General features: G+C 44.0%; 1 protein-coding gene and 1 pseudogene across 1 annotated transcript; one reads left to right on the plus strand and one right to left on the minus strand.

Moving 5' to 3' along the window:
• Positions 1-1,769: 1,769 nt before the first annotated feature.
• Positions 1,770-26,493, minus strand: LOC125520841. The gene is made up of 17 exons (XM_048685875.1): positions 26,121-26,493; positions 24,021-24,056; positions 23,776-23,914; positions 23,188-23,446; positions 22,853-23,084; positions 17,771-17,921; positions 14,843-14,894; positions 13,573-13,733; positions 12,927-12,987; positions 7,267-7,489; positions 7,007-7,157; positions 6,297-6,890; positions 2,995-3,056; positions 2,854-2,912; positions 2,348-2,670; positions 2,006-2,137; positions 1,770-1,919 (listed from the first exon to the last, which is right to left on the minus strand). Exons 2-17 carry the CDS (start codon positions 24,032-24,034, stop codon positions 1,770-1,772), a joined length of 2,763 nt encoding a protein of 920 aa, XP_048541832.1. The 5' UTR covers positions 24,035-24,056; positions 26,121-26,493.
• On the plus strand, positions 8,557-8,695 carry LOC125533309 (annotated as a pseudogene).

Below are 26,493 nucleotides of genomic sequence, written 5' to 3' on the forward strand. Positions count from 1 at the left end.
CACCGGAACTAAATCTTTGCATGAGCATAACCAAAAAGAGATGTCATATTTTTTACAACAGGACAAATGAGCATATGGGTTCCAATTATGTGCAATTAAAGGCATATTTTAATTAATAATTTATGAACACATCCAGAAGAATATTATGTCATAGCAATACTATCTTGGTGAAATGGTTCTGACAAATTGAAGTCATCAAGTTGTGTTTCACACGTACAACTATATAAAAGCAAGCATAAACCGACTAATCAGAGAGTTTGAAGGAACATAATTTTCTCCCACAGCTGACTAAGTAAAACTACCACAACTCTTCAATAGTAACTTCTTCAACGCGTTTCTATTTATTTTACAAGCATTCACATCCACACATTTTATTTTCGAACTCCTAATGTATTTGTGTTTGTATGAAATTACTAACTCATGCAGACTCATAGGTTGGTGACCAATGTTCTACTAACTGAAATAAAAGATGGCACAGAAAGCTTCTTACCTTCTTAAGCCTTTTAGGTATCCAAGAGCATTGACTGCACCGAGATTTAATCCAATGATGTTCTCAAGCCTGCAATATCAGAAGGCCGGCCACCATCAATTTCAGCAAAAAGTGTTAAAAAAATAACTTCAAATCCTAAGAATTTTATTCCGGGTGCTCTATGAAGGGGAGCCTTGGCGCAGCGGTAAAGCCGTTGCCTTGTGAGTCATGGGTTCGAGTCCTGGACACAGCATCTTGTAGAAATGTAGGGAAAGGCTGCGTACTATAGACCCAAAACGGTCGGACCCTTCCCTGGACCATGCGCACACGGGAACTACGTGCACCGGGCTGCCCTTTTTGCTCTATGAAACACTTCATTTTGCAAACTGCACAATGCACTTTTCGACTACAGAGTTTTGCCGGCAAATTTGAACATATGTTTGGACCACAACAACAGCATGCATGGCTCCTTTGATCATGATAAGAGGTACTTTCTCCGTCACTAGTGTCAAAAAATGTCTTACATTATGGGACGGAAGGAGTAGTTGAGATCAGTTGCCCTAGCAGCAGCGTGGACAATTTAGAAAACAAGAAACAACAGTTGTTTTAGTTTTATGGGACAGCTCGGTAGTAATGCAAGTTCTGTAATATTCAAATATTTAATGCACCATATGGATGGCCACTAGTGGAGCTTTGATCGAAAATAAGATGAGGCATGTATTCGTAAAACTTATAAATGCATAAATAAGTAAGGGGAGGTCAACATTGATTGCCTGATGATGAACTTTTTTTTCGAAAAGGGGGGACTCCCCGGCCTCTGCATCAGAACGATGCATACGGCCATCTTATTAAACAAATAAATCCTGATGATGAACTAGGTTGTAATTTTGACGATCAGTTAGCAAATGAGCTCCAATTAGTGCTTCATAATCAAGGAAAGTACATGCTTAAGGGGGACGGGTGCATGACCCAGATTGGAGGTCAAGTAACAATCTTAAGACTTCATGGCTCATGGGACAATTTAGTTCCAGACAAGGGCTTTTGTTTCTCTGGTCTGGTGTTAAAAATCTCTGAATGTCTTTCTTTTTATTTGTTGCTACGAACTTTGTACTGTTGGTTTCCTAGGGAAATTGGAGGGGAAACCCTCTTTCTAGGCAATAATCACTTTGATGCGTCCATCAAATGCTTTTTGGAGAAACGGGCCAAATAAAAGTTGATCTATAGCATCCGACTAAGATCGAGTCTGCATTCTCTTAGTGCAAGACTGTACATAAGTAGAAAGAAGTACCTGTATGTATTACTATGACACATCCAGCTCAAAGACTCGCACGGTCCCATCAAGCGAACCAGTAACTAGTGCCCGAAGTTCTGGGTGCCAACAAAGAGCACTGAGACCCTTTTCATGTCCTTGGAGGGTATCGACGCAACTGTCTGTCTCTAGGTCCCAGATCTTATTGAATAAGAAAGTGAAGCAACATATTAGTATTCACATATAAATGCAAATGCATTGTTCTGTTAAGAAGCCATATGTAATACCTTTGCGTCACCATCTGAAGATCCACAAATCAAAGACTGCTGAAAATACCGTGGGTGGTAATGAACAGAGAGTAGACCACCCGGATGGCCATCCCACGTGATGTTGCACGTTCCAGAGTGAATATTCCACATCTGTAAATTGCAAGCATTTGCTCAGAAAAAAAAAGATAGCAAATTTGCAAGCATTGGGTAGTGCAGTCCAAGGCCCAAAGAGTATATATTTCAATCAAGAACCGTGTATAGTTTTGTTTATCAGATTCAGTAGAGAGGAAATAAAACCTTGACTGTGTGATTCAAGGAAGCACTCGTGAAGCTTTCGCTGTTCCTCGGGTTAAATATTACTTGTGTGACTGTGTCATCGTGGCCCTCAAAAGTTCGAGTACACTGCCATTCGTTAGTCCAGTCCCAAAGCTTAATCTTGTGGTCATCAGATGCTGACAACACAAATGAATGAGTTGGATTCACTGCCAAAAACATGATGCGCTGACTATCATGAGCTTCTTCGATCATTTCGACATCTTCCATCGTGATATAATCGTACACATAGATGCACCCATCGCCGCTACCAACTACAAACCACCCCTCTCGTTCAATAAATTTTGCCGAATATGCTGCAACGGGGAAGATAATATTAGAATTGTAGTTCTCGAAGGTGATCACTGCTGCTGAAGTTCACGGCAAAAACCAAGTTATATTTAAGAAAGTTGAATAGGGTTAGGAAGCATGCCTGGCTCTCTAGTGACTTCAGTGGAGTTCACCTCTACCTGCACAAAAAGAGCATTACTTGATCAGTTCTTAATGCTCAGTCCACGGTCTAGCTCACTATACAGACCACGGAGGATGACAACACACCTGAGTTTGGTAGTTCCAAATGCAAACATGACCCCTCTTGTTGCTTGTCAAGATCCTGCATTTGATGACGGGAAATAGAAAATCAGAGGGAAATCATTTAATTAGCAAGCACCTCCCGGTAATTAGCAAGCACTCACCATGGTTCCGTTGGATGGTCATCTACAGACAACACCTCCCGGTAATTAGGACCATCTATGATCTAACCCCCAAAAAGACCAACCGAAGTTAGAGGATTTTCTGATAGTCAAGTACTAGAAAGGAACAGAAAAAGAAATATCACTACCCTGGAAACCACACTAAAAAACTAAGACAGTGCAAATATTAGATATTCACTTCTGCTTCGGTACAACCCCCTAAACACAAGAACGGCTCAGATTAGCCGATACCTCTTGTTTATGAAACCGCAAAAAATCATACATGCTGCAGGATTCGAACATAGGTCCTCGAGGAATTAGCACAGCCACATTAACCAACTAGACAACCGGAATCAGGTGCTATGTTTACTTTTTAACACTTAAAATAGAATACTGGAAAAGCGCAACATTTTCTGTCTGCTATTTTCCTTTTCTTTTTTGTTTCTTAAATGCGTGAAGTTTTTATAATTCGTGATTTTTTTAGAAAATGACGACAAAATTTCAAATTCTTGAATCTTTCTTCCAAATCAGTGAATTTTTTCTCAAAATTGACCAGTTTTCTTCACAAATTCGTGAACTATTTCGCAAATTGGCGATTTGTTTTTGAAAATTGTTGAACTTCTTTATAAAATTGACGAGCTTTGTTTCTAAATCAATGATTTTTTTTCAAATTTGTGAATTTTTTCCCAAATCAATGAACTTTTCTTCAAAATCAATAAACTTATTTTGAATTTTTATGAACTTTTTTCAAAATAAAAAAAGAAACAAAAAAACAAAAAAAAAATAAAAACCCATGTAAAAACTGAAGAAAAAACCAGCCCGGTTGAAAAGGAAAACCAAAGTCTTTCTTTTTAGCGTTATATTTGACGCACTACAAAAGATTGAAAAAGAAAAACTTAGACCATGATCAACAGAGGTGAGTAGGCAAGATGGCTCCATCTAAGAGCACGTCGTTTCCCGACATGCTTGAAATGGCCCCAATTTTTTTTCATGCCTTGTATGACTAATTCAAGGAACCATGCCAAGTTGTTTTGGTTTTCGACAAGTTTTGCATTTTCCAGAGTTTTCTCGGTCAAAAACGCCCGATAAATAGGCGGACGTGTCACAACTTGCATACGGTGTTAGAAATCGTTCAAACCTGGCATGGATGACTACCATGGTCATGCCCACCTGGTTGAAAAGGTTGGGGTCATTTTAGGAATGTCCAAAAATAGACCATGTTTAATGGAGGATGTTCGGGTTGGCTAGAAGACTCCCTGAGGGTACATTGTTTCTCAACATCCTTCAAATGGCCTAATTTTCCCACCTCCTTCTATGATCAAATCAAGGCACCATGTCAAACTGTTTGAGTTTTTGATAATTCTTGCATTTTTTAGAGTTTTCTCGGTGAAAACTGGCTGATAAATGGCTGGACGTGACACAACATGCATATGGTGTGGGAAATTCATTCAAACCTGACATGGATGCCTACCATGGGCATGCCCACCTACTAGAAAAGGTTGGGGTCATTTCATGCATGTCCAAAAATATATCATGTTCAACAGAGTGTGTTCGGGTAAGCGAGAAGGGTCCATTTGAGGGCATGTTTTTGCGGCATCCATTAACTCACCCCAAATATTTCCATGATCTTATATGATCGATTAAACGCACCATGCCAAGTTGTTTAGGTTTTCGACAAATCTGATCTTTTCTGGAGTTCTCTCGGTTAAAACAGGCAGATAAATGACAGGACGTGTCACAACTTGCATATTTTGTCGAAAATCGTTCAAACCTGGCATGGATCCTTACCACGGGCATGCCGCCCTGCCTGCAAACGTTGGGGTCATTTAAAAAAAATCAAAACTAGACCATGTTCAATGGAGGGTGCACCCGGATGGGCATGCCCATGGTAGGCAACCATGCTAGGTTTAACAATTTCCGACACCATATGCAAGTTGCGACATGTTCGACCATTTTATCGGTCTTCTTTTACTAAGAAAACTCCAGAAAATGCAGAATTTGTCGAAAACCAAATCAATTTGGCATGATGCCTCGAATTGCTCATAAAAGGCCATGAAAAAAATTAGGTCCATTTCTTCTTCTTTTTTGCTGGGGAAATTGGGGCCATTTCAAAGATATTGAAAAATAACGTGCTCTCAGACGAACCGTTCTAACCTTACTGAATAATCTTCATTGAACATTGTGTTTATTGGACATCCTTGAAATGACCCCAACTAATAAATACAAAGGGATAAAATATAAAACAGTAAGTGTTTTTTTAAAAGCATTTAATAAAAAATATAGAAAAAAGAATTTAAAATCATTAGTTTAAAAAGTTAGTTAAAACATGTATTTTGGTATTGAAAAAAGAGAAAAGTGAATTAACAAAATAAGAAATGAAATGAAAAAATAGAAAATAAAATAAAACGCTTAGGCCTCGGCCTAACTAGGCGACGGCATTGCTCCCGTCGGGCGCGTGTGGGCCTGCTCCAAGAGCTCACGGATTTGAAAAAGTTCATCAATTTTTTACACAATATTCATGGATTTGAAAATTTTCAAAAAAAAAGCTCACTAAGGAAATTTGCAAAAAGGTTTTCTCGGTTTTGGGAACCTCGGCTTCCCAGCCATTTTTTTTCCGGTTTTGGGACGTTCTCGGAGGTCGTGAACCGTGATTTTTGGTTTTCTTTTTTATCTTTCCTCTTGTTCATTTTTTTGGTCTTCCCTGACTTTTCGTTTATTCTATTTGTTGTTTCTATTTCTCATAAATTAAATTTTTCAGAATTAAAATTTTGTTCATATTTTTCTGGAATTCTAAATTGTTACTGATTTTCAAAAAATGTTCATATTTGAAATTTTTGTTCTTTTATAAAAAAATTGTTCGTGTTTTGACATCCTAAGCAAGTTTGAAAGGCATGAACATTTTTTTCTGAAATTTATGTACAATTTTTAAAAAACAAATATTAGTATTTTAGAACAAAACAGGAAAACTAGAAACCCTAACGAAAACCGTGCAAAAAAAAGAAACATAAACCAAAGAGTGAAGGTGCTGTGTTTTTTTCTTGGCGTTATGTCTCTCGAACAAGAAGAAGAAAACAAGGTTCGTTGGCAAATCAGATATGCTAGCCCAGATGGTTTGTGCGGCCACACATAGTCCGTGCCGGCTGTAGTTCGAATCCAGCCGAGGACATCCACTTTTTGCGATGGGTATCATACAAACGTACAGCGTATACGATAGAAAAGTAAGTACACCTTGTAAAAAGTCCATACTCTATCCTTTATACGTTTTATGAGGGAGGGTGTACCGAAGCATTGCTTTAGATATTTACTTTGGTCTCAGCTGAAAGGTCGTCAGAGATAGTTTCAGCTAGTGGTTCGCAAGCAACCGGAACTTTCACCTCATCGCCGATAGAGTCAAGGAACATGGCCACGGAAGCTGGGTCGACACTGTCGAGGTCCTCATGGTGTGCAATACTGCTTTGTAGTATCAGACCATCGTCGCTGTTCGACGGTGGCGACTTCTTCTGTTCGCGCATTATCACAGTGAGAATGTAGGTGCACTTTGGCGGGACAACGCCACACAATGGCAGCTTTGTAAGGTACCTCCTTGGGAATTTGGTTTCAAGCCTGAAGGCAATAGGATCATCTCTGTTGTTCATTAGGTAAAGCGAGCTGGAGGTCAACCTCTTTGGCCCAATAGGGAAGTTTATCCGCCCGGGTTGCAGGCTGAGAAGGCCATCAGATGTTATCTGTGAAAGTCCGTTTAGCATGTCGACAATTTTTTCTATTGAAGGTCTCTTACGCCGATCAGTCTCCACACACTCTAGTCCAATGTCGATGCATGCTTTTATTTGGTTGCGGCAATCTGCATCTAACCACGAGTACTCCGACGCTATGCGCTCCTCTGTCCAATTATCACGCACCTACATACAGAATTGGAATTATCATCCGTCGAGCCAATATAAAAGAAATGTGACATAAGCTTCTAAATATCAATCTCCAGATCATTAAGGCCTAAACTGTATCGAGTTTTCCTTACGTTTTTAATAAATCCCAGTCCAGACGGGTCGTTCTCGGCGGGAAGAAATTTCTCTCCTGTGCTGGTCTCCATGATGAGTAGGCCTAAACTATAAATGTCTGACTTGGTGGAGATTTCACCCCTGTAGAGATATTCCGGAGCTACGTATCCACTGAATACCAATAATATTAAGAGCATAATAAGCATTACCGGAGAGGATAAGGGGCAATTTACTTCATAATAAACGAACAATATCTTATCACAGTTTGTGTTTGACTTACTATGATCCCACGACATTTTGTGGATTCGCCAGTGTTTGTTCTTGACCAAAGAGTCTCGAGAGACCGAAATCCGCAATTTTCGGCCGCATATAATTATCCAACAATATGTTTTGTGACTTGAGATCCATATGAACAATAGGAATTCTATGTAGAAAGAGTAAACCATTGCAAACCCCTTTAATTATTTTTAATCGTGTCTCCCAGTCCATTTTCCTGGGTACTTCTGACGAAGTAAAACAATAAACTGTTTAAGCACTCTAAGATGATTAGATCCAATAGTATTTATTTCGTTGAATCCTGACAACAAGAGATATATTTGCAGATGCAAATTTGGAGTTAAATATTAGTATAATATATTACACAATCGCTCTCGAGTTAAGACTCCTCTAAGCCATACACTTGGGATTGATGTAGATGACAAATATCTTTACTTTTCTCTAAAGGAGGTTAAACCTCCAGCCTGCACCATTGTGATGCACACATTTATCTTTATTAATAGTCTTAGAACAGTTCTTACATGTTAAACGTGATATGCAAGACGTACTGGTCCCACCTGGGCCGAACTAGGTTAGTTAGAGATAGAGTTAGGTAATATTCTTGTAACCTCTTTCATCTCTATCTTCTCTCTTTAACTTGGTTCTCAATATGTAATCTCAACAGTCTGTATGCATATCTCAGGGATACGCCCCTGCCTATATAACACGAAACCGTCGCCTCCAACGAGGTACGACGTTCATCGCTAGTTTACATGGTATACAGAGCCTCTTCTATCCACTACATCGAGAAAAAAACCCATCTCCATCGCCAGCCATGTCGTCCTCCTCAAGCATCGGCCAGTCCTCCCTCCCTGGGCAGGTCACGGAGAAGCTCACCCGCACCAACTACGTGTTGTGGCGTGCGCAGGTGACACCGCAGCTGAGGGGAGCTGGTTTCTTCGGCTACGTTGACCAGACCATGCCGGAGCCCGCCAAGTTCCTCACCACGAAGGACAAGGATGGGAAAGAAGAACAGACGCCAGATCCTTTTCACGCGATCTGGTTCAAAGAAGGACAGCAGGTACTTGGATACTTGCTAAACAATCTCACCAAGGAAGTTCTTGTGCAGGTCACATCCATAGCTACGCCGCATGAACTCTGAGCTGCTCTTGCACACATGTTCTCGTCGCAGTCCAGAGCTTGCGTCAACAACATCCGCGCCACACTCTCCACGGCGCAAAAGGGCACACAAACGGTGGCGGCGTACTTTGCTCACATGCGATCTCTCGCAGATGAGCTTGCAGCCGCGGGAAAGCCGATCGATGACGATGAACTGGCTTCCTACATCACCGCCGGCCTCGACATGGAGTACCAGCCTCTCATCTCCGCCAACGACGCCCGCACCGAGCCCATCAGCCTCGACGATCTCTTTGCTCAGATGAGCAGTTTTGACCAGCGCCTTGCCCTCTACAACGGGGCGGCTTCTGGTGGAGGCTTCAAGTCCTCTGCCAATGCGGCTGTCCGTGGCCGTGGAGGTGGCGGCTCTCGCTACCGCGGGCGCAACAAGGGCAAGCCATCGGGCGGAGGCAACAGCGGCAACGGCAACTCCTCCAACAATGGCGGCGGAGGCGGGCGACCCTTCTACAACAACAACAGGGGTCGCCGCAACTCCTCTGGCAAGCCTCGCGCGGGCCCTGACGTCACGCGCTGCCAATTTTGTGGCAAGCTGAGCCACACAGCAAGGGACTGCTGGTACCGTTTTGAGGAAGATAAGGAATCTTCCCAAGATGAGAAGATTGCAGCAGCGGCAGACGGCTCCTACGGAGTCGATACCAACTGGTATGTGGACAGCGGTGCGACAAACCACATTACAGGCGAGCTGGAGAAGGTGACCGTACGTGAGAAGTACCGTGGACAGGACCAAGTTCACGCTGCCAACGGAGAAGGTATGAGAATTAGTCACATTGGTAATTCAGTATTTAAAACTCCCCATAGAAAAATCCATCTAAGAAGAATTTTGCATATTCCTAGTGCCTCGAAAAATCTCCTTTCCGTTCATCGCATTGCCCTTGATAACCATGTCTTTCTTGAATTTCACCCGTTTTTCTTTTTGATCAAGGATCAGGTCACGAAGAAAACCCTATATCGAGGTAGATGTGTTCGAGGGCTTTACCCGTTGATTCCGGAGCTTAGGAGACTGAATAAACAAGCCTATGGTGTCACCAAAGTCTCGTCAACACGGTGGCATGATAGATTAGGGCATGCATCTTTTTCTTTGATCAATCAAGTGCTTAGGAAAAATAAGCTTCCTTTTGTTGGTGAGCGTAGTAGTGAAACAATTTGTGATTCATGTCAACGTGCTAAGAGTCATCAATTACCTTATCCAGTGTCTACAAGTATTTCTACCAAACCTCTTCAACTTATATTTTCTAATGTTTGGGGGCTTGCCCCTACCTCGGTTGGAAGACACTCTTATTACGTTAGTTTTATCGATGACTACAGCAAATACACATGGATATATCTTCTTAAGAAACGATCCGATGTGTTTCAAGTGTTTCACAACTTTCAAGCACTTGTAGAAAGAAAATTTGATTGCAAAATCCTCGCTCTCCAATCTGATTGGGGAGGAGAATACAGAAATCTAAACTCATTCTTCCAACAAATTGGCATATCTTACCATGTGTCTTGTCCTCATGCTCATCAGCAGAATGGCTCTGCTGAGCGTAAGCATAGGCACATCGTTGAAGTGGGTCTTGCCTTGCTTCCTGCCGCGTCCATGCCACTAAAGTTCTGGGATGAAGTGTTTCTTACCGCCGTTCATCTTATCAACATATTGCCTAGTCGGGTCATCAACAATGAAACTCCGGTAGAACGCTTGCTTCACACCAAACCAGACTATACTTTCTTAAGAGTGTTCGGGTGTGCATGTTGGCCCAATCTTCGCCCATACAATAATCGCAAGCTCATGTTTAGATCAAAACAATGTGTTTTTCTGGGTTACAGTCCACAACACAAAGGTGTAAAATGCCTGGATGTGTCTACCGGACGTGTATACATCTCCCGTGACGTTGTGTTTGATGAAACTATTTTTTCCTTTGCACATCTACATCCAAATGCCGGTGCCCTTTTCCAAAAAGAGATCCTTCTTTTACCATCTCATCTCACCGGCGTTGCCCATGGGGACGAATTAAATACTGATGATCCATTATTGACTAATCCTCTTACTAATGGTGAACATGAGTGTTGTGATGAAACAGAAAAAATGGTGCAGAAAATGCTGAAGAAATTGATCAAAATCAATATTTTATGCGTCCTGGACAAAGCAGCAGCAGTACAGAGGCGAATCAGCCTCGGGATTGCAGCGTGGCAGTCTCGGGATCCTCTCCCTGCAGGTCTGCCCCGCAATCTCCTACGGGATTCGTGCCAGGTGCAGCAGATCGGTCCGCCCCGGGACTTGTGCCGCGTCACGACGCCAACGGCGGCTTGGTGGATGGCGGCTCGGTGCGCCCCTCCGCTCCGCACCACTCGTCGCCTACCGCATGGCCTGGGCGATTCGGCAACGACCGGCGCTGCTACGTGCGGCGCGCATCAGGACGCGGCACGGAAACCCGTCCAGATCTGGCTGGGGCCGCGCCATCATCAGCTCATCATGAGCCTGCGGCGGATGTGGGGGCTGGTGCGGGATCCTCTGCGCCTGTTCCCTCTCGCTCACCGCCTGCTGCAGCCATAGAAGATCCACCCGCGTCGCCCCAGCCCGACAGGTCGCCATCAGGATCCACGGTCGATCCTGCTACGAGATCTCCTGAGCAGTCAGCGGGATCTTCTGCACCAACTTCTTCACCATTACGAACAAGGCTTCAAAGGGGAGTAACTCAACCCAAAAATTATAAAAGCATAGTAAAATTTGGTCTTGCTTGTACCACAGATGAACCAACTACTGTTGCTGAAGCCTTAAGTGATACACAGTGGAAGAAGGCTATGCAAGAGGAGTACGTGGCGCTTCAGAAAAATAAAACCTGGCACCTACTTCCTGCATGTCGAGGTAAAAACGTGATTGATTACAAGTGGGTCTACAGAATTAAGAGAAAATCTGATGGAACCATAGATCATTATAAAGCTAGACTCGTTGCAAAAGGTTTCAAGCAACGGTATGACATAGATTATGAGGACACCTTTAGTCCTGTTGTGAAGGCTGCTACTATTCGTCTTGTTTTGTCTATTGCTGTGTCTAGGGGATGGAGTCTACGTCAACTTGATGTACAGAATGCGTTCCTTCATGGCATTTTGGAAGAGAAAGTGTTCATGCGACAACCTCCTGGGTTTGAGGACAAAAACAAACCCTTCCATGTGTGCAAACTTGATAAGGCTTTATATGGACTAAAGCAAGCTCCTAGGGCATGGTATTCTAGATTGAACTCAAAACTTCAAACACTTGGGTTTACTCCTTCTAAGTCTGACACCTCATTGTTTATTTACAATAAGTCAAATACCTCCATATTTGTCCTAATATATGTTGATGATATTGTCGTCACGAGTTCATCAAATGAGGCTGTTACAGGACTGCTAAAGGATTTAAACTCTGAGTTTGCTCTTAAGGATCTATGAGACTTGCACTATTTTCTTGGGATTGAAGTTAAGAAGAATGGAGATAGTCTTCACTTATCTCAAGAAAAGTATGCAACTGATCTTGTAGCCAGAGCAAGGTTGCAGGGCTGTAAGCCAGCTCCAACACCTTTATCCAGTGCAGAAAAGTTATCCTTGTCAGAAGGAGACCTCTTGAATCAATAGGACAGCACCAGGTACAGAAGTATGGTTGGTGCACTACAGTACTTAACTCTGACTAGACCTGATATCTCTTTTGCTATCAATAAAGTATACCAATTTCTTCATGCACCCACTACAGTACATATGACAGCTGCAAAACGCATACTCAGATATGTTAAAGATACCTTGAGCCTCGGATTAACGTTCAGCAAGTCATCATCAACTCTTGTTAGTGCATTCTCTGATTCTGACTGGGCAGGTTGTCTGGATGATAGGCGCTCAGCAGGTGGTTTTGCAGTTTTCTTTGGTCCTAACTTAATCTCTTGGTGTGCAAAGAAACAAGCTACTGTATCCAGGTCTAGTACATAAGCTGAATATAAAGCATTGGCTAATGCCACGGTAGAAATCATTTGGGTTCAGTCCTTGTTGAGAGAGTTTGGTATGCGTTGCAAGCAAGCTCCATGTTTATGGTGTGACAATCTTGGTGCTACATACCTTACCGCTAATCCTGTTTTTCATGCAAGGACCAAACACATCGAAATTGATTTCCACTTTGTCAGAGAAAGAGTTGCTGCCAAGAAATTGGACATTCGGTTTATTCACTCTCAAGATCAGGTTGCAGATGGTTTTACCAAAGCCTTACCTACAAGAAGTTTTGAAGAGTTCAAACGTAATCTCAACTTGACCAAATTGTGATTATGGGAGGGTGTTAAACGTGATATGCAAGACGTACTGGTCCCACCTAGGCCGAACTAGGTTAGTTAGAGATAGAGTTAGGCAATATTTTTGTAACCTCTTTCATCTCTATCTTCTCTCTTTAACTTGGTTCTTAAGATGTAATCTCAACAGCCTGTATGCATATCTCAGGGATACGCCCCTGCCTATATAACACGAAACCGTCGCTAGTTTACATTACACAACCTCTTGTCTTAGATATAATATCAAATTGTATGCAGCTAACCAGTTCATCCAAAAACTCGATCTATTAAAGAAAAATGGGCAATCTATTTAAACAAAAGTAATTATACTTGATTTCTCCTTCTGATAGTTTGCAATATATTCCATGTTTCATTCTGTACTACTCCCTCCGTCCCACAATATAAGACGTTTTTGCAGGGATGAAATGAGTATATATAACAAGCCTGCATAAACACCAATTAATAGTGTAATCAGTACATGAATTAAAATAGAAACGCAAAAAAAGCCGAATAGTGTATTACATACAAAAAGATTCTTATTAAGGCTTCCTTCAGGTAAATATTCATAGCACAGTAAACCTTCGTAGACGTCTGCAACAATATATCTTCCATTGTTTAGCACCACTTTCCTTTGTCCTTCATGGCAGTAGCCAACCAAGGGGACTATATTTTCATTTTTGAGGGCCATAATATTTTGAACTTCATTGTTAAACGCTTTGTCACGTCCTAGTGGCGCGTTTTCTGCAAGTTTCTTTACAGCAATAATCTCACCATCTTCCAGAATCCCCTGTTTAACCTCACATTGGTTCTTTATTGGCATCCTTTTCAGCATCATTGAAAAGACAGAAACTGGTAAGGTAAAGTCGTACCTTATAAACTGTTCCGAATAAACCGGTGCCAATTATTCGGTCCTTGGAGAAGTTATTCGTAATATTCTTCCATAGTTGTAGCGGCCACATCTTCCGTTCTGCACTCCCAGTGCCTGTCTTACCATCGTCGGTTTTAGCACTGCTGGTGTCAGGGGCCATTTCTGATGATCAAAACAGTTAAAAGGTTTACTTTCTTTCAAGATGTAGCACTGATGTGAAACTTTGACTTCTTTTTTACGCAGAGTGTCTTATTCTTAGCATCCTATACCGACGCAGTTATGTACGACTGCAAGCAAGGCGCACACGCACACGCCGTCCGTTATTGACCAACGCTCACAAACATTACACGGCTGAGCATGTGACTGAAACTACAAGAGACAAATGCGTGCTTGTGAGAAAAACAGTTATTATCGTGCGTGCCAGCAAAAAATGTAAATGATCAAAACAGTTAAAATGTCGGCACTCCTTTCTTTTGAGATGTAGTAACGAGTGCTCGTGAGAAAGGCAGCCAAGCCGACCAGAGAAGCTGCCCGATAGAGATTAGGCCCCAAGACGATGCCTCAGGGAGGTAACAAAGATACAATCATCGTCTGAACTGGTAAGATCCCGATCTGACATTTCTCTCGGAATACTAATCGCGAGGGGAAGAGGGAAGCTGACTCAAGGGATGCCTTGAGGTCCATGACATCTTGACTTAATAGGAGTGATATATTACTCATATCAACAGGGTGCATCTTTTTTCCGAAAACCAATCTCTAAAGAATCCCAAAGTTAACCGTGCTTGACTTGAAACAAATTGAGTATGGGTGACCAAGTAGGAAGTTGATTCCAGGTGCGACAAAAAAAAAACTAGTGTTCGATCCCGTCAGACATAACGACCAGGAACTAGTGGCTGTGGCCAGGGTGTTACACCCCCATTCTAAACTACTTATCCTAAGTCAAACATCTTCAAATTTGACCAAATTTAATTTAAAATATACTAATATCTACAACACCAAAGTTGTCTCATTAGGATCGTCATGTTATATATATTTGATATTGTAGATGTTAACATATTTTTCTGTATATATGGATAAGTTAATGAAGTTTAACTTAGAACAAACCTAAAAAATTTATAATTCTGAAATGAAGGAAGTAATGTTTAAGTTTTCCAAACTATGCAGCCTTTTTTCAATTTTGTAAGGACCTCTAATATTTTAAACCATGCAGAGAATGGTGTAGTTTTGCTCTTTCTTCATCAGAAAGAAAGAGTATCCACGGTAGAACTAACCTGGAGGTGTAGCCTGGAGGCCTCCCTTGGGATGGATGGTTTCCCCGTCCAACTGTCAAGAACAAAATATACAATTAGTCCAATAAGTTAAAAGAGCAGTCATATGTTTCTCTAGGGCATCTTCAAAGCGGACTTTCAAACCTTCCACAAGCATCTGGACCACATTCTCGAGAGGCATTTTGCCATCCAACAGCGATCCGCATTAGTCCGTGGAACGGGTTCGGACACCCACTTTTCCGTAAATCGGAAGCAAACCAAAGGGGCTTTAAGGGACTCCGAACACCAGTCACGTACGACCTCGACACCCTCGTCCCACCCAAAACCCTGCTCGGACCCCACACTCTATCCTTTCCTATTTCTCCGCATTCGCTTTCTCTCTCGCCGCCGTCGCCGCCGCCGCTCTACCACCCTGGCCACCCGCCAAGCCCTGGTGGATCTTCGACCTGTGATCATATTTACAACCTGGTGGATCTACAAGAAACACAACGCTCTTTCTTATCTTCATCGACGTGCAAACCAATATTGAACGCATGCTGCACGATCAGGGCCAAGGCCTGGCCGCCTGGATGAGGGTGAAGGCAAGAGAGACGTTGCCACGGAGATGCCTAGGCATGTAGCATTGTAACTTTAGGGTGTTGGCCCTTCCATGGACATATACGTAAGCACATATTCTATTAATTCATCGAGACGCAGAACTTTATGCGTTTTCTAGAAAAGGCTAAGAAATCGATCGCATAGCAAATTAACAATTTCGTTGCAACATTGGAACTTCAGCCCTAATAGAAAGGATGGCCTACATATTTACCATTTAAACTTCTTGGGGCTCAGGTGCTTGATACAATTCTTTATTTCTAGGTCATTTTGGCATGGCTAGCACTTTCAGGTGAGACAGGGACAGAAGTGTAAGTGTGGTACTACAAATGTAAGTCCACTCTATCACGAGCTGGACCACTATTATGTTTTGTTCGTACGTTACTATAAACTACTCCCTCGCAAAAAGCTTGTCGCTCAAATGGTTGTATCTAAAATACATTCATTTTTTTAGAATACGTGCGAATGTACATATTATATATTAAAGAAGAGGACGAAGGTAAAGAGCCCCTCCACAGTTTTGCTTACATTATACATGGAAGCCCACCCCACCTAAACATCTAGCTCTAACTCCTCCCACTAGCCCACCTAGCCAAAAGCCTCGGAGAAGACATCCACCTCTCCCTTTACATTTCATGCTTGCTTCCATGATCTACTCCCTCCGTTCCATATTACTTGTCGCTGATTTAGTACAAAGTTGTACTAAATCAACGACAAGTAATACGGAACGGAGGGAGTAACATTTTTGAGCGACAAGCTTTTTGGACGAGCAATTTTAACATAGTCCCTCTTAACTCTTCATTTCACATGAAGGTAAGAGTAATTAGACCCACTAATTAATGAAATCAATGACTCAGTTCTATTATATATTCTTACCTCTTATGTAAAAAGAGGAGGTAAGAGGGAGATGTTAAAAAACCTCGGTTGGCACAGAGGAAGTACTAGGCAATAGTAGCACAGAGGAAGTACTAGGCAATAGTTTTCCTCCAGCTCCGCGTACACTGCCACTCTTACTGCCAACATTAGGCCACCTTATGTGAAGCTGGCCTGGAGCTCGGATGCCCCTCCCAAATGTCAGTTCTTCGTCTGACTAGCTGCTCAAGATCGATGTCTAACGGCGGATAACCTTGCTAAGCGAGGGTGGCCCCATAATCCGCTGTGTCTGTTATGTCTACAAGAGCCTGAAACTGCTGCCCACCTGCTTACTTCTTGCTCTTTTGCGAAGGAAGTTTGGCACCTGACACTCTGCAAGCTGAACATGACCCCGGCTATGGCGGCAGTTCATGACGATTCCCTAGTTAGCTGGTGGCAGCGAACAAATGCTTCCATGGGAAAGGAAAGAGCGAAATGTTGGAGATCAATTTTGGCCCTGGTTTGGTGGAACCTCTGAAAAGAAAGAAATGATAGAACATTCAGAAATATTTCTTGTCACCCCACACAACTGTTTCTGAAGATTCAGGTCGAAGCAAAGGACTGGGTTGACGCTGGGCGTAAGCGTGCAATGGCTCTTGTAGAGCGCCCCCTAGAACCAGACTGATGTATCTCTAACCCCAATCCTTCTTCTCTAATCTTGTTTTTGTAACTGTTTATTTCTTCTATACACAATGAAAAGCAGTGGCCCTGCCTTTTTGTCAAAAAATAAAAATAAATAGTAAGTCTACTATGCATATGTATCTTATGTCTTAGAAGAAAAACTTCAAATTTGGACATTGTCTCTTGTGTGAATATCGCTATATCTTTTGGGTGAGTATGAAGTCAGGGTATAGCTTGGAAGTGTTTCAAGTAAATAAGATATTGTACTACATTTATATGATAATGAGATGTTGTACGTGCTACTAATAAGAGTACCTCTTTTCTCGCATTTTTTTATTTCTTCGGGTAAAGGAAATGACGATTATCTCATAAGTGATCTCACCTGTTCTGTTTGCAGCTCTAGGTTACCTATCACTATTTCTGTCTGTTCCAATCTACGGACAATGGACTGTACAGTTGGCCTTTCTTGTCTGTCACGTTTCATGCATTCCAGTGCTATCTGAATGCATATCTTGACCTGTTCACAATATACTTCGAGTTGTCTAGGCGACAATGTTTCCTGAATCTTTTTTCTCCAGCTGCCATGTACTCCCTCCGTTCTGAATTACTTGTCTTAGATTTGTCTAGATACGCATGTATCTAGCACTAAAATGAGTCTAGATACGGATCCAAGACAAGTAATTTAGAACGGAGGGAGTATCTGGCATCGAAACATGACAGTATAACCATATAGCACAAACAGGGCAAAGATGTTTTTTTCCAAAAGCAACGGTAATACTGATATGAAGAACTTTGTATTCTTACATGCTTAATAAACATTTTTTCTGACATGTAATCAATTTCGGAGTAGCGTTCACGACCAGCCATTAACTTTGCAATTATAACACCCAAGCCAAATATATCGAACTCTTTTGTCATTAGTCCATGATCTACATACTCCGGCGGCAAGTAACCGCTGCATGTAATTGTACATTGAAACAAATTGGGTCAGGTAAAGAAACATAATATGTCCAGGAAATGTCGAAAATAGATTGAACCCAAATTTATTTATAAACTAATCACAGTTTATGTATAATGGCACTGGCACTAGCAATTCCGAAAAACACAATAATAGTATACTACATTGTATGCAAAATACTGGTAAACTGAAAGACATGCTTTTGAAAGATTATTATCTTGAAATAGGCTTTCACCCCGCTTTATATATAAAGCAACAACCAACCAAGTGCACGGCTGAACGACACAAGGTGAGGAGGTAGCCCTTATACAACGCTAATCACAAGATACCGGATTACGCAAGACGCACGCGACTACACTATCGAGAAGAAGCACGGGAAGAACTGGTAACAACACCACACTATGCCCAATAACACCTAGGCTCCATGATAACGGTCCAGGAGGGAGAATGGCGCCAAGTGCTGCCGAGTCCACAATGGACACATGTTTTCAGTTGGAACCCGGGCATGGAGAGGAGCACCACAACGACGTCTTCAAGAAGATAACAACGTCCGCGGGCGTCGCTGTCCGCGGCGTCAAAGCGTGGAACTTTCGCTAGGCAACTCTCCCAAGCCACCACAAGGTCTCCAGGACGAGCGCGACGAAGTCAGAACTCCAGATCCAGATCGGGGCGGCGCCACTGCCAGGTGACAAATAGCGCACCCGAGCCACCCGCCACTCCACCTCTTGCCGCCCACACGACCAAGAGGGAAGGCCAACACCGCTGCCATGGTGCCCGTCAGAGAGCCAACCATGCGGACCGCCATCCAGGGGACGCCACCCCTGCGCCCATGTACGAGAAACCACCAATCACCCACATCACGGTGCACCCACCATAGTAGGAGGAGTGAAAGGCGTCTCCTTTAATTCCTGCCTGGCATCAGCCACCGGGCCTGGGTCGACGCCTCTGCGGTAGAAGACGTCCACGCCCGCGTCTCCAGCCAGTCCTGGTGGACCGGGGGAGACCCACCCCATGACTACTGACGGCCGTCGCCAAGCACGCTCGGCCGACGCCAAGTCCATGCATATGGTCTTTGACGCCGACCTGCCCAGCATAGTAACAGAGTCCCGACCACCACCGTCGCCCACCGCAACAGCGAGTAGAGGAACGTCATCGCCCACGGGCACCACCCGGACCAAGCCCACCATCGCCTACCCGGAGAGGGAGCTCCGACCCGTCTCAAGCCCAATCTGATTCGCCCGAGCATGAGCCCCAAGTCCTGGCCACCCCCGCCGCGCGAACAGCCCGTGCCACTGGCCCTAACCAAAAGGGAGGAGCTACCACCACATGCACCCCGCTGCTACACACCAACCGCCGCCGCCAAAGCTGCAGCGACGGTGTCGGCGACCCGTGCAACCACCTACGACCACCCAGACCGACCTCCTTGCTGCCGCAAGATCACATGGCAACCACCTACCAGGGGAGAAAAGAAGCTTCTCCAACCTTCCACCAGAGTCTGCGTCAACATGGCTGGAAGAGGCTCACCAACGGGCCTTGCAGCCATTCTGCAACATCCAGGTCCGCCCGCCGATGACACTGAGCGACCAAGCGTCGACAAGTGCACGAGGGGATGGCCAAGCACACCACGAGGAACTCCATATTGGAAAAACGAGGATGGTTGGATTGCGGGTTATGCCCCTTATGCAAACGGGAGCAAGAATCCGTTGATAATCTCTTCTTCAAATGTCGCACATGATTAGGCTTTGGGACATGCTCAAAGATTGGCTTCGACCTAAGTGCATCGATGCATCCATGTGGCACATGGTGCGCTGCACTAAAGATTGGTGAGTTGGATTATCCGACACTACCATTCCAAATAGAAAAGCTATGGCCTAGCTCACCATGCTCGCCTCTTGGACTATTTGGAATGAAAGGATGTGGTTTTTCTCACCAACATCAAGAAAGAAACAATGCTTCGGGTGGAAAATTGGGAACAATCATGCCGGGAGAGTAATGGCCTTTTGTAACATGAGGTGTTGTAATACAAATTCAAACCCTATTCTCTTCTTAATTACTGATGAGGCAAATCTTTTTTTTTTCGAAAATCCAAAAAAAACATGAGCCCATCGGGAATCAACACAAGCAATAAAACCGAAGAGAACCCAACACAGCCACAACAAACAACCAGGGGGAAATATTGCCTGGCCTGGCCAACCCAACCAACACATAAACAGCGCACATAGCCAAGCACCTACCGACGATATTACAAAAACCAGACCATAATAGTCATCTCGCCTATGGCCTCATGAAAATACAAGTTTCTATTTCGCTAACACATCACACATGGATTTTTTCGGCGAAACACATTGCACAAGGTTACTAAGGTTGAGGCACATGTGATGTCTACATCAGTGGTGATTTAACCCTAACTATATGTGACGAGGCATCTTAAAACCTATTGAACATCCTAATGAGTACGCCACCTACTGGTTACCACTAAAAAGATAAGGGCATCTTGGTTCAAAAAAAAGATAAGGGCATCTCCAACGGTAACCCGCAAATTTCCTCCCACATTCATCCACGGATGCGCGGGGGAGGGGGGGGGGCATTCCACGGATATGGAGTGGGAGGCCGCCATCCAATCGTAGTCGCATAAATTCGGCCTTCCTCATTTTTTAAGTCCATACGATCAAATAGCCGCATACATAGGGTACAAAGGTTCAAATAGCCGCATGCACTAGCAGTTCGAATTTTAAAAAGTTCAAATATTACATCCCAACATTGTTTTCCCCTTTAACCACCCACTTATGATCAATCAGATCCTCCTTTAGCTGCTCGTGAGTTAGTCGATGCCGAATTAGTTGATGCATTTGAATAAAATCTTCAAATGTGGCCGAATTCTGATCTGGAAGTTGGATAGGATCACCAATGTTCTCAAATTCTAAAGCTATGGCAACATCGTCACCCTCAGCCTTGATGATCGTGTTGCGCATGATCACACAACATGTCATCACCTCCCACAAGGTCTCCAGATCTCATTGTTTAGCAGGTCCATGAACAACTGCAAAACAGGCCTGCAGAACTCCAAATGCCCTCTCGACATCCTTTCTAGCTGCTTCTTATCTTTGGACAAAGTGAGCCTTTTTATGGCCAACTGGGTTAGGGATGGCGCTGACAAAGGTAACCCACAGAGGATAGCTACCGTTAGCCAGATAGTAGCCCACATTGTACTCATGTCCATTGACAGTATAGTGGCAAGGAGGAGCTTTTCCTTCAGCCAACCTCGCAAACAACGGTGATTGTTGTAGCACATTGATGTCATTGTGAGACCCTAGCATGCCAAAGAAAGCGTGCCGATACAAAGATCTTGTGATGCAACTGCTTTAAGAATTATGATGGGCTTCTTAAGATGACCCTGATATTGCCCTTGTAAAGCCTTCGGGCAGTTTTTCCATTTCAAATGCATGCAGTCAAGAGATCCAAACAAACCTAGCCACACTCTTGCTTTGGAGGTTGCCAAGAGCTTCTCGGTGTCTGCCATAGTTGGTTCTCTCAGGTACTGAGGTCCGAACACCTCGACCATATCAGTTGAAAAACTAATCATGGCATCTCCGCATGTGCTCTCAGACATCCATAGGTACTCGTCCCACAAATCAGCGGTCGTGCCATATGCAAGCATCCGGAGTGCGACCGTGCATTTATGGTAACCAGAGAACCCAATCGTTCCCACGGTATCCTTTAGGATGAATTAGTCATCATATGACTGGACGCCATGGTACAAACGATCGAAGACAGTCTTGCACATCCGAAAATGACGGCGAAAATGGTCAGCGAAGAGTGCATCGGGGGCAAAGTAGTCGGTCGTTAGTGTCAAATGGTCGCGCGTCCTGTTGCAATTGAGCACTCGATGATCCTTGATCGAGCCCTTGAAATTGAGAACATACTACTCCGCACGCTCTGCGTCTTCAAGGACCGCCTGCATCATCATCGTCTCATCAAAGTACTCCTCATCCAATGAGCCATCAGACGATTCAACATACTGCTCGTATATGTACTCCAAATCGGAATCTATTGCTAGAAAGAAGGGCAAACTGTTTTTAGCTCCGGCGATTCATTGAACAGTTGCCAGGCATGGTGAGTATAGCAGTAGCGGATGGTACCTAGCAGGGCGGTCGGAGAACAGGAGTTGAACGGCGACGGAGGAGAAGCGGGTTGGAGCCCTGCTGGAGCGCTGGAGGTGACGGAAACGTAGAGTTCCGACAGGGGTGTGGCGTCGCAGCCGGGGTGGTGGAGTGGCGGCGAAGGCAAGAGAGACAGAAGGAAGAAGAGAAAATAGGGAGGATGGAGGCGCGGGGTCCGGGAAGGGTTTTGGATGGGCCAGGGGTGTCGGAGTCCTGTGTGTCTGGTATCCGGACTCCCGCAAAGTTTTCCACGCCTTCGGTTTGCGGGAGAAATCGTGCCCAGACCGCACCGCGGACTGATACAGGCCCGCGTTGGATAGCTTCGTCGCTCCGGACAGCACGGCCCAGACGGATGCGGGCGGTTTGCGGGTCCACCTTGAAGATGCCCTAATATAGCTTGGTAAGACTCGGTTTGTGGGTAGAACCTATGCTGCAGGAACACAAATCACCCAGCATATGCATGTTGGTTTTGGTATAAAATTTTCTAGCAATTGTCACTTAGTTTACTGATTAATACTTATTAAATATATATGATTTTCTCCAAGAATGAGTAAGATTCAATTATTATTTTTATTCTGTTATTTACTTTTAGTTAATGTACTACTATGGAAACGCAAATTCGCAAAAAAGAAAACCTATTTGGAAACACAAAGAAAGAAGGGGCTGGTACAAACGGAACATCTTTCAGATATGTGAAGTTGCTAAGCTTTGCAATTTCTCATTGCCAATAGCCAGATAGAATGTTTCGGCATGAGATAGCCAGCTTACCCTGTACCGACGGAACTGATGGTCTTTCTTGTGTTTTCATCGCCTAAGAGTCTTGATAAGCCAAAATCTGCAAGCTTTGGAATCATATTGTTATCTAGCAATATGTTAGCAGGTTTCAAGTCCAAATGCCATATTGGAAACTCCAACCCATGCCGAAGATATTCTAAACCCTGACAGATCCCTTTAATTATTTTGTATAGTATCTGCCAATTAAGTCCCGAGCATCCATCAGCTGTAAAAAAAGGCGAAAAATGGTGTACAGTCATTGTATAATTTACTAAAGCATGTTGATAATATGGTAAATAAGTAAAATGTGTGTGCACTAGTTTGATTACCAGAAATATGCTTGGCAAGGCTACCATTACGTACATACTCGAAGCAGAGTGCTGTATGCATCTTGTCAGCGATAATTGTCTTCCCATCATATTCTACAACAACTTTCTCTGATTCCTTGCAGAACCCCAATAGCTCAACAACATTTTGATGCTTGAGCCTCCTAAGGTTCTCGAACTCCTTGTGAAACTCCTTGTTATCAAATCCTGTCATGTTTTTAACTACCTTCACAGCAATCTCCTCACCGTTTTCACAAATACCCTGTTCAGCAACTCTTAAGCACCTTTTAACACTGACATCACTTTACTGTTACATGCAATTTAGGCTAATATTGCTATTTTCTTTTTTATTAAATTACAAAGTAGTAAAAGTTACTACAGAGATAATGATCAGATATTGTGCTTGTTTTAATGAATATCAATATCGTTTCAGAGAAAAGATCTGAAAGTTCAAGTAAAGTCAATATCACACATTTCAAACATATCTATTGTATGTTTGTACCGATTATAAAATTGTCCCACGGTCGACACTTAATAACAGCGGATATATTGTTTCTACATTAAAGACAAAGATTATGTACATAGTCATACCTTGTAAACTGTTCCGTATGCACCACGGCCAACTATTTGAGCCTCGTCGAAATCATTCGTAATATCTTTTAGAAATTGGTACGGTAGCTTACGTGGCTGACCACGTATGTAGTCAACCTTGTTCCCCATGCTACTGCTCCTTGTTAAAAAGAGAATACCTTTGGATAAGAACAAGTACATGTCTTTTCTTTTTACCTTGCAATGAGAAGTTAGAAAACATATGGTAGGAGAAACATGCAGCTTACTTGTCCTCTGCCATTCGTCCTCTTGAGCTTTTGCAACTGCATGTGCACAAAAAAGTTGTCACAATATAAAAAGAGGTATTACATACAGTACAGTTAAGATCTGGTGAGCTAATGTTAGATACAATATAGTTATGAAGATTCCCTCTTGTTTTAATTTGCTGATTGCCGATTAAAAATGATAGCATCTAGACAATTGAATAAGATGGGGTCCTGATGTTGTAAATTGAATAGAAAGATTTCGTTATTAAGACTAGTATGTTTTAATACTGTCATGTAAACAATACAAACTTCCAAAAAGGCACACTTGTTTTATCTGGCCAATTATCCAACTAGAAAATACTAAAAAGAGCAGATAGAGATGTTAAAAGGTTGTTTTTCAAAACGAAGGTTTGCCTCATCCATTAATAATTAATAAGAAGAGAGTTTCCCAGTCAATTTGCGAAAACGGACAAAAACCATCACAAACATCACACTCCATGTGGACTACTCCAAAACTATGGATCCACATGACCACAGAGGCAGAGCTTAAAACACGCCCAACACACACGATTGCAATCCGTTAACACTTGGGTCACAACATCACCATCGACTCACCGCAACAAGAGAACATGTCAACAAAGACGACAGACAAATCGGAGCCCCCGGATGCAGCGTCGAAAGCTGCATCATGAAACCACCCGCGCCTCTTCATCATCACCACCCTTCTTGCCTTTGCACTCGTAGGATTTCTTCTTGCGGGTGTTTGATTGAGGGTGAGCGTCACCCTCCTTGCATTTGTCCCACCGAGCATTTTCCCTCAAGAGACATCCAATTGCCTTTGATTTTGCAGGATCCAAGTTAGTTAGGAATTCACAAAGCTTGATGGCAAACATGTCGGCAACGGCACTCCGGCCACATCAACATCATCCCCCATAGGAACCACATGCCTAATGGACCCAGTCGAGTGCGTGACAGCAGTGTCAGGAGCAGCACTCCCCTCGTCTACCGACGCCTGACTAAGCTCCAAGGGAGGAGTAGTGAGCGCCCAAGCCACGATCAAGGGCACAAGCAAGTCCACCTTCAGATGCTCCATTAACGATCTTGAAACTGCCCCCTCACACATCATTTGTAGCTCAGCCATTATCTGCAGCACCGGAGTCACAACCACGGCAACATGATCACCCAAAGCAACAGGATCACCCATAGAGCTAGTTGGAGCAAAAACGACAAACACCCAGGAATCTAGATGAACAAACTTAGGCAAAGGTGTGACGTCTATGCGGACCTGACGGGGAGCTGTAATTTGCCAATGCTAGGGTGCGAGGTGGGACAAAAACGACGCGACAGGGCCTGCCAGTGAGCTAAGTCCCGATGACCATTCTCAAGGCAATGGGAGCACTGAGAAGGATCTCTGCAATCCGCTGCACGGTGCCCAATAGCAAAGCATATGCAACATCTACCATGAACAAGCAGGGATAGGACAGCCACAGTCAGGGATGGAGTCGAGTCGTGCCGCGGCAGCACCTCCTGTCATCCCATATTCGCCTCCTTCACCACACAGCTCCTCACGCGCGCACGTAGGTGAGCTCGTCGCCGCACTAATGTACAATTGTACAGTACACCCAGGGAGCTACAGGACCTTGCTCACCGGCACCAAAACTTCTCGCGGGAGCCAGCTATGGATGTGGTATGCTACACGTAGTGGTTGCCCGTAATGCTCAGGATACTCGACCTCACTCGTGCGGCAAGACGTCGCGGGTGCCAAGGTTATTGCGCTCATCCACATCGCCATCCCCGGTTGAGCTGGCAGCGGCGGCGGCGGCGGAAGGAGACGGCGAAAGGGGGGAGAGCAGAGAGCACATGCCGTGGAACCCGGATCCGGCCTCGCCGGACGCGGAGGAGGCTGGAGCACGGAGATCAGGCGCGGTGGCTGCCGCCCGCCTAGGCTGTCGGTCGCGAGAGGTTATTCATGTTGCGTTCCATGTTACTTACTACAAAAACTTATAAAAGGTTGAGAAGTTGTTTCATATCAAGTCGCGTTGTGAGACATACGCACAAAAGAGAAATAATTAAAGACCAGAAACAAGAGGCAATTGCAGGCTCAGATCTTGAACTACATACCAGATGTGAAGAGAGGACGACCATGCGCTCCGACTCCTCAGTCCTCACTCGTGTTTCAGCTTCTGTATCAGTAGTGCTAGTAAGCTCGAAAGGCAAAGCTTTATGCGCGGCCGTCCACTTTCACAGTATTCCCCACCCCACCAGCATCCCGATCTTTCAGACCCGATCGAACTGGCCTCAAACTTTGACAGAAATTACTCTGCAAATGACATTGTGTGCACGCGCTCAAGAGCGAGCGGGCCAGGGCTTCCAGGGGCCCGCCCCCTCCCCCGGTCGATTCTCCATCGCCGCGCTGCTCAGCCCCATCTCTGCCGCCCACCTCGGTGCCTCCACACTCGTTCTTCAGATCGGGAGCCGTCGGCCATTCCTCCAC

Source organism: Triticum urartu, chromosome 1 (genome assembly GCF_003073215.2).
Source record: "Triticum urartu cultivar G1812 chromosome 1, Tu2.1, whole genome shotgun sequence".
NCBI classification, from domain to species: Eukaryota; Viridiplantae; Streptophyta; class Magnoliopsida; order Poales; family Poaceae; genus Triticum; species Triticum urartu.

What these genes read in the sequence shown, in the direction of transcription:
- LOC125520841 (XM_048685875.1), bottom strand. An exon ending in TATTATATCTAAGACAAGAG is followed by an intron (nt 7,490 to 12,926) that starts GTTGTGTAATGT and finishes TTACTTCGTCAG; the next exon opens with AAGTACCCAGGAAAATGGAC. An exon ending in ACGATGACACAGTCACACAA is followed by an intron (nt 2,138 to 2,347) that starts GTAATATTTAAC and finishes TGCAATTTACAG; the next exon opens with ATGTGGAATATTCACTCTGG.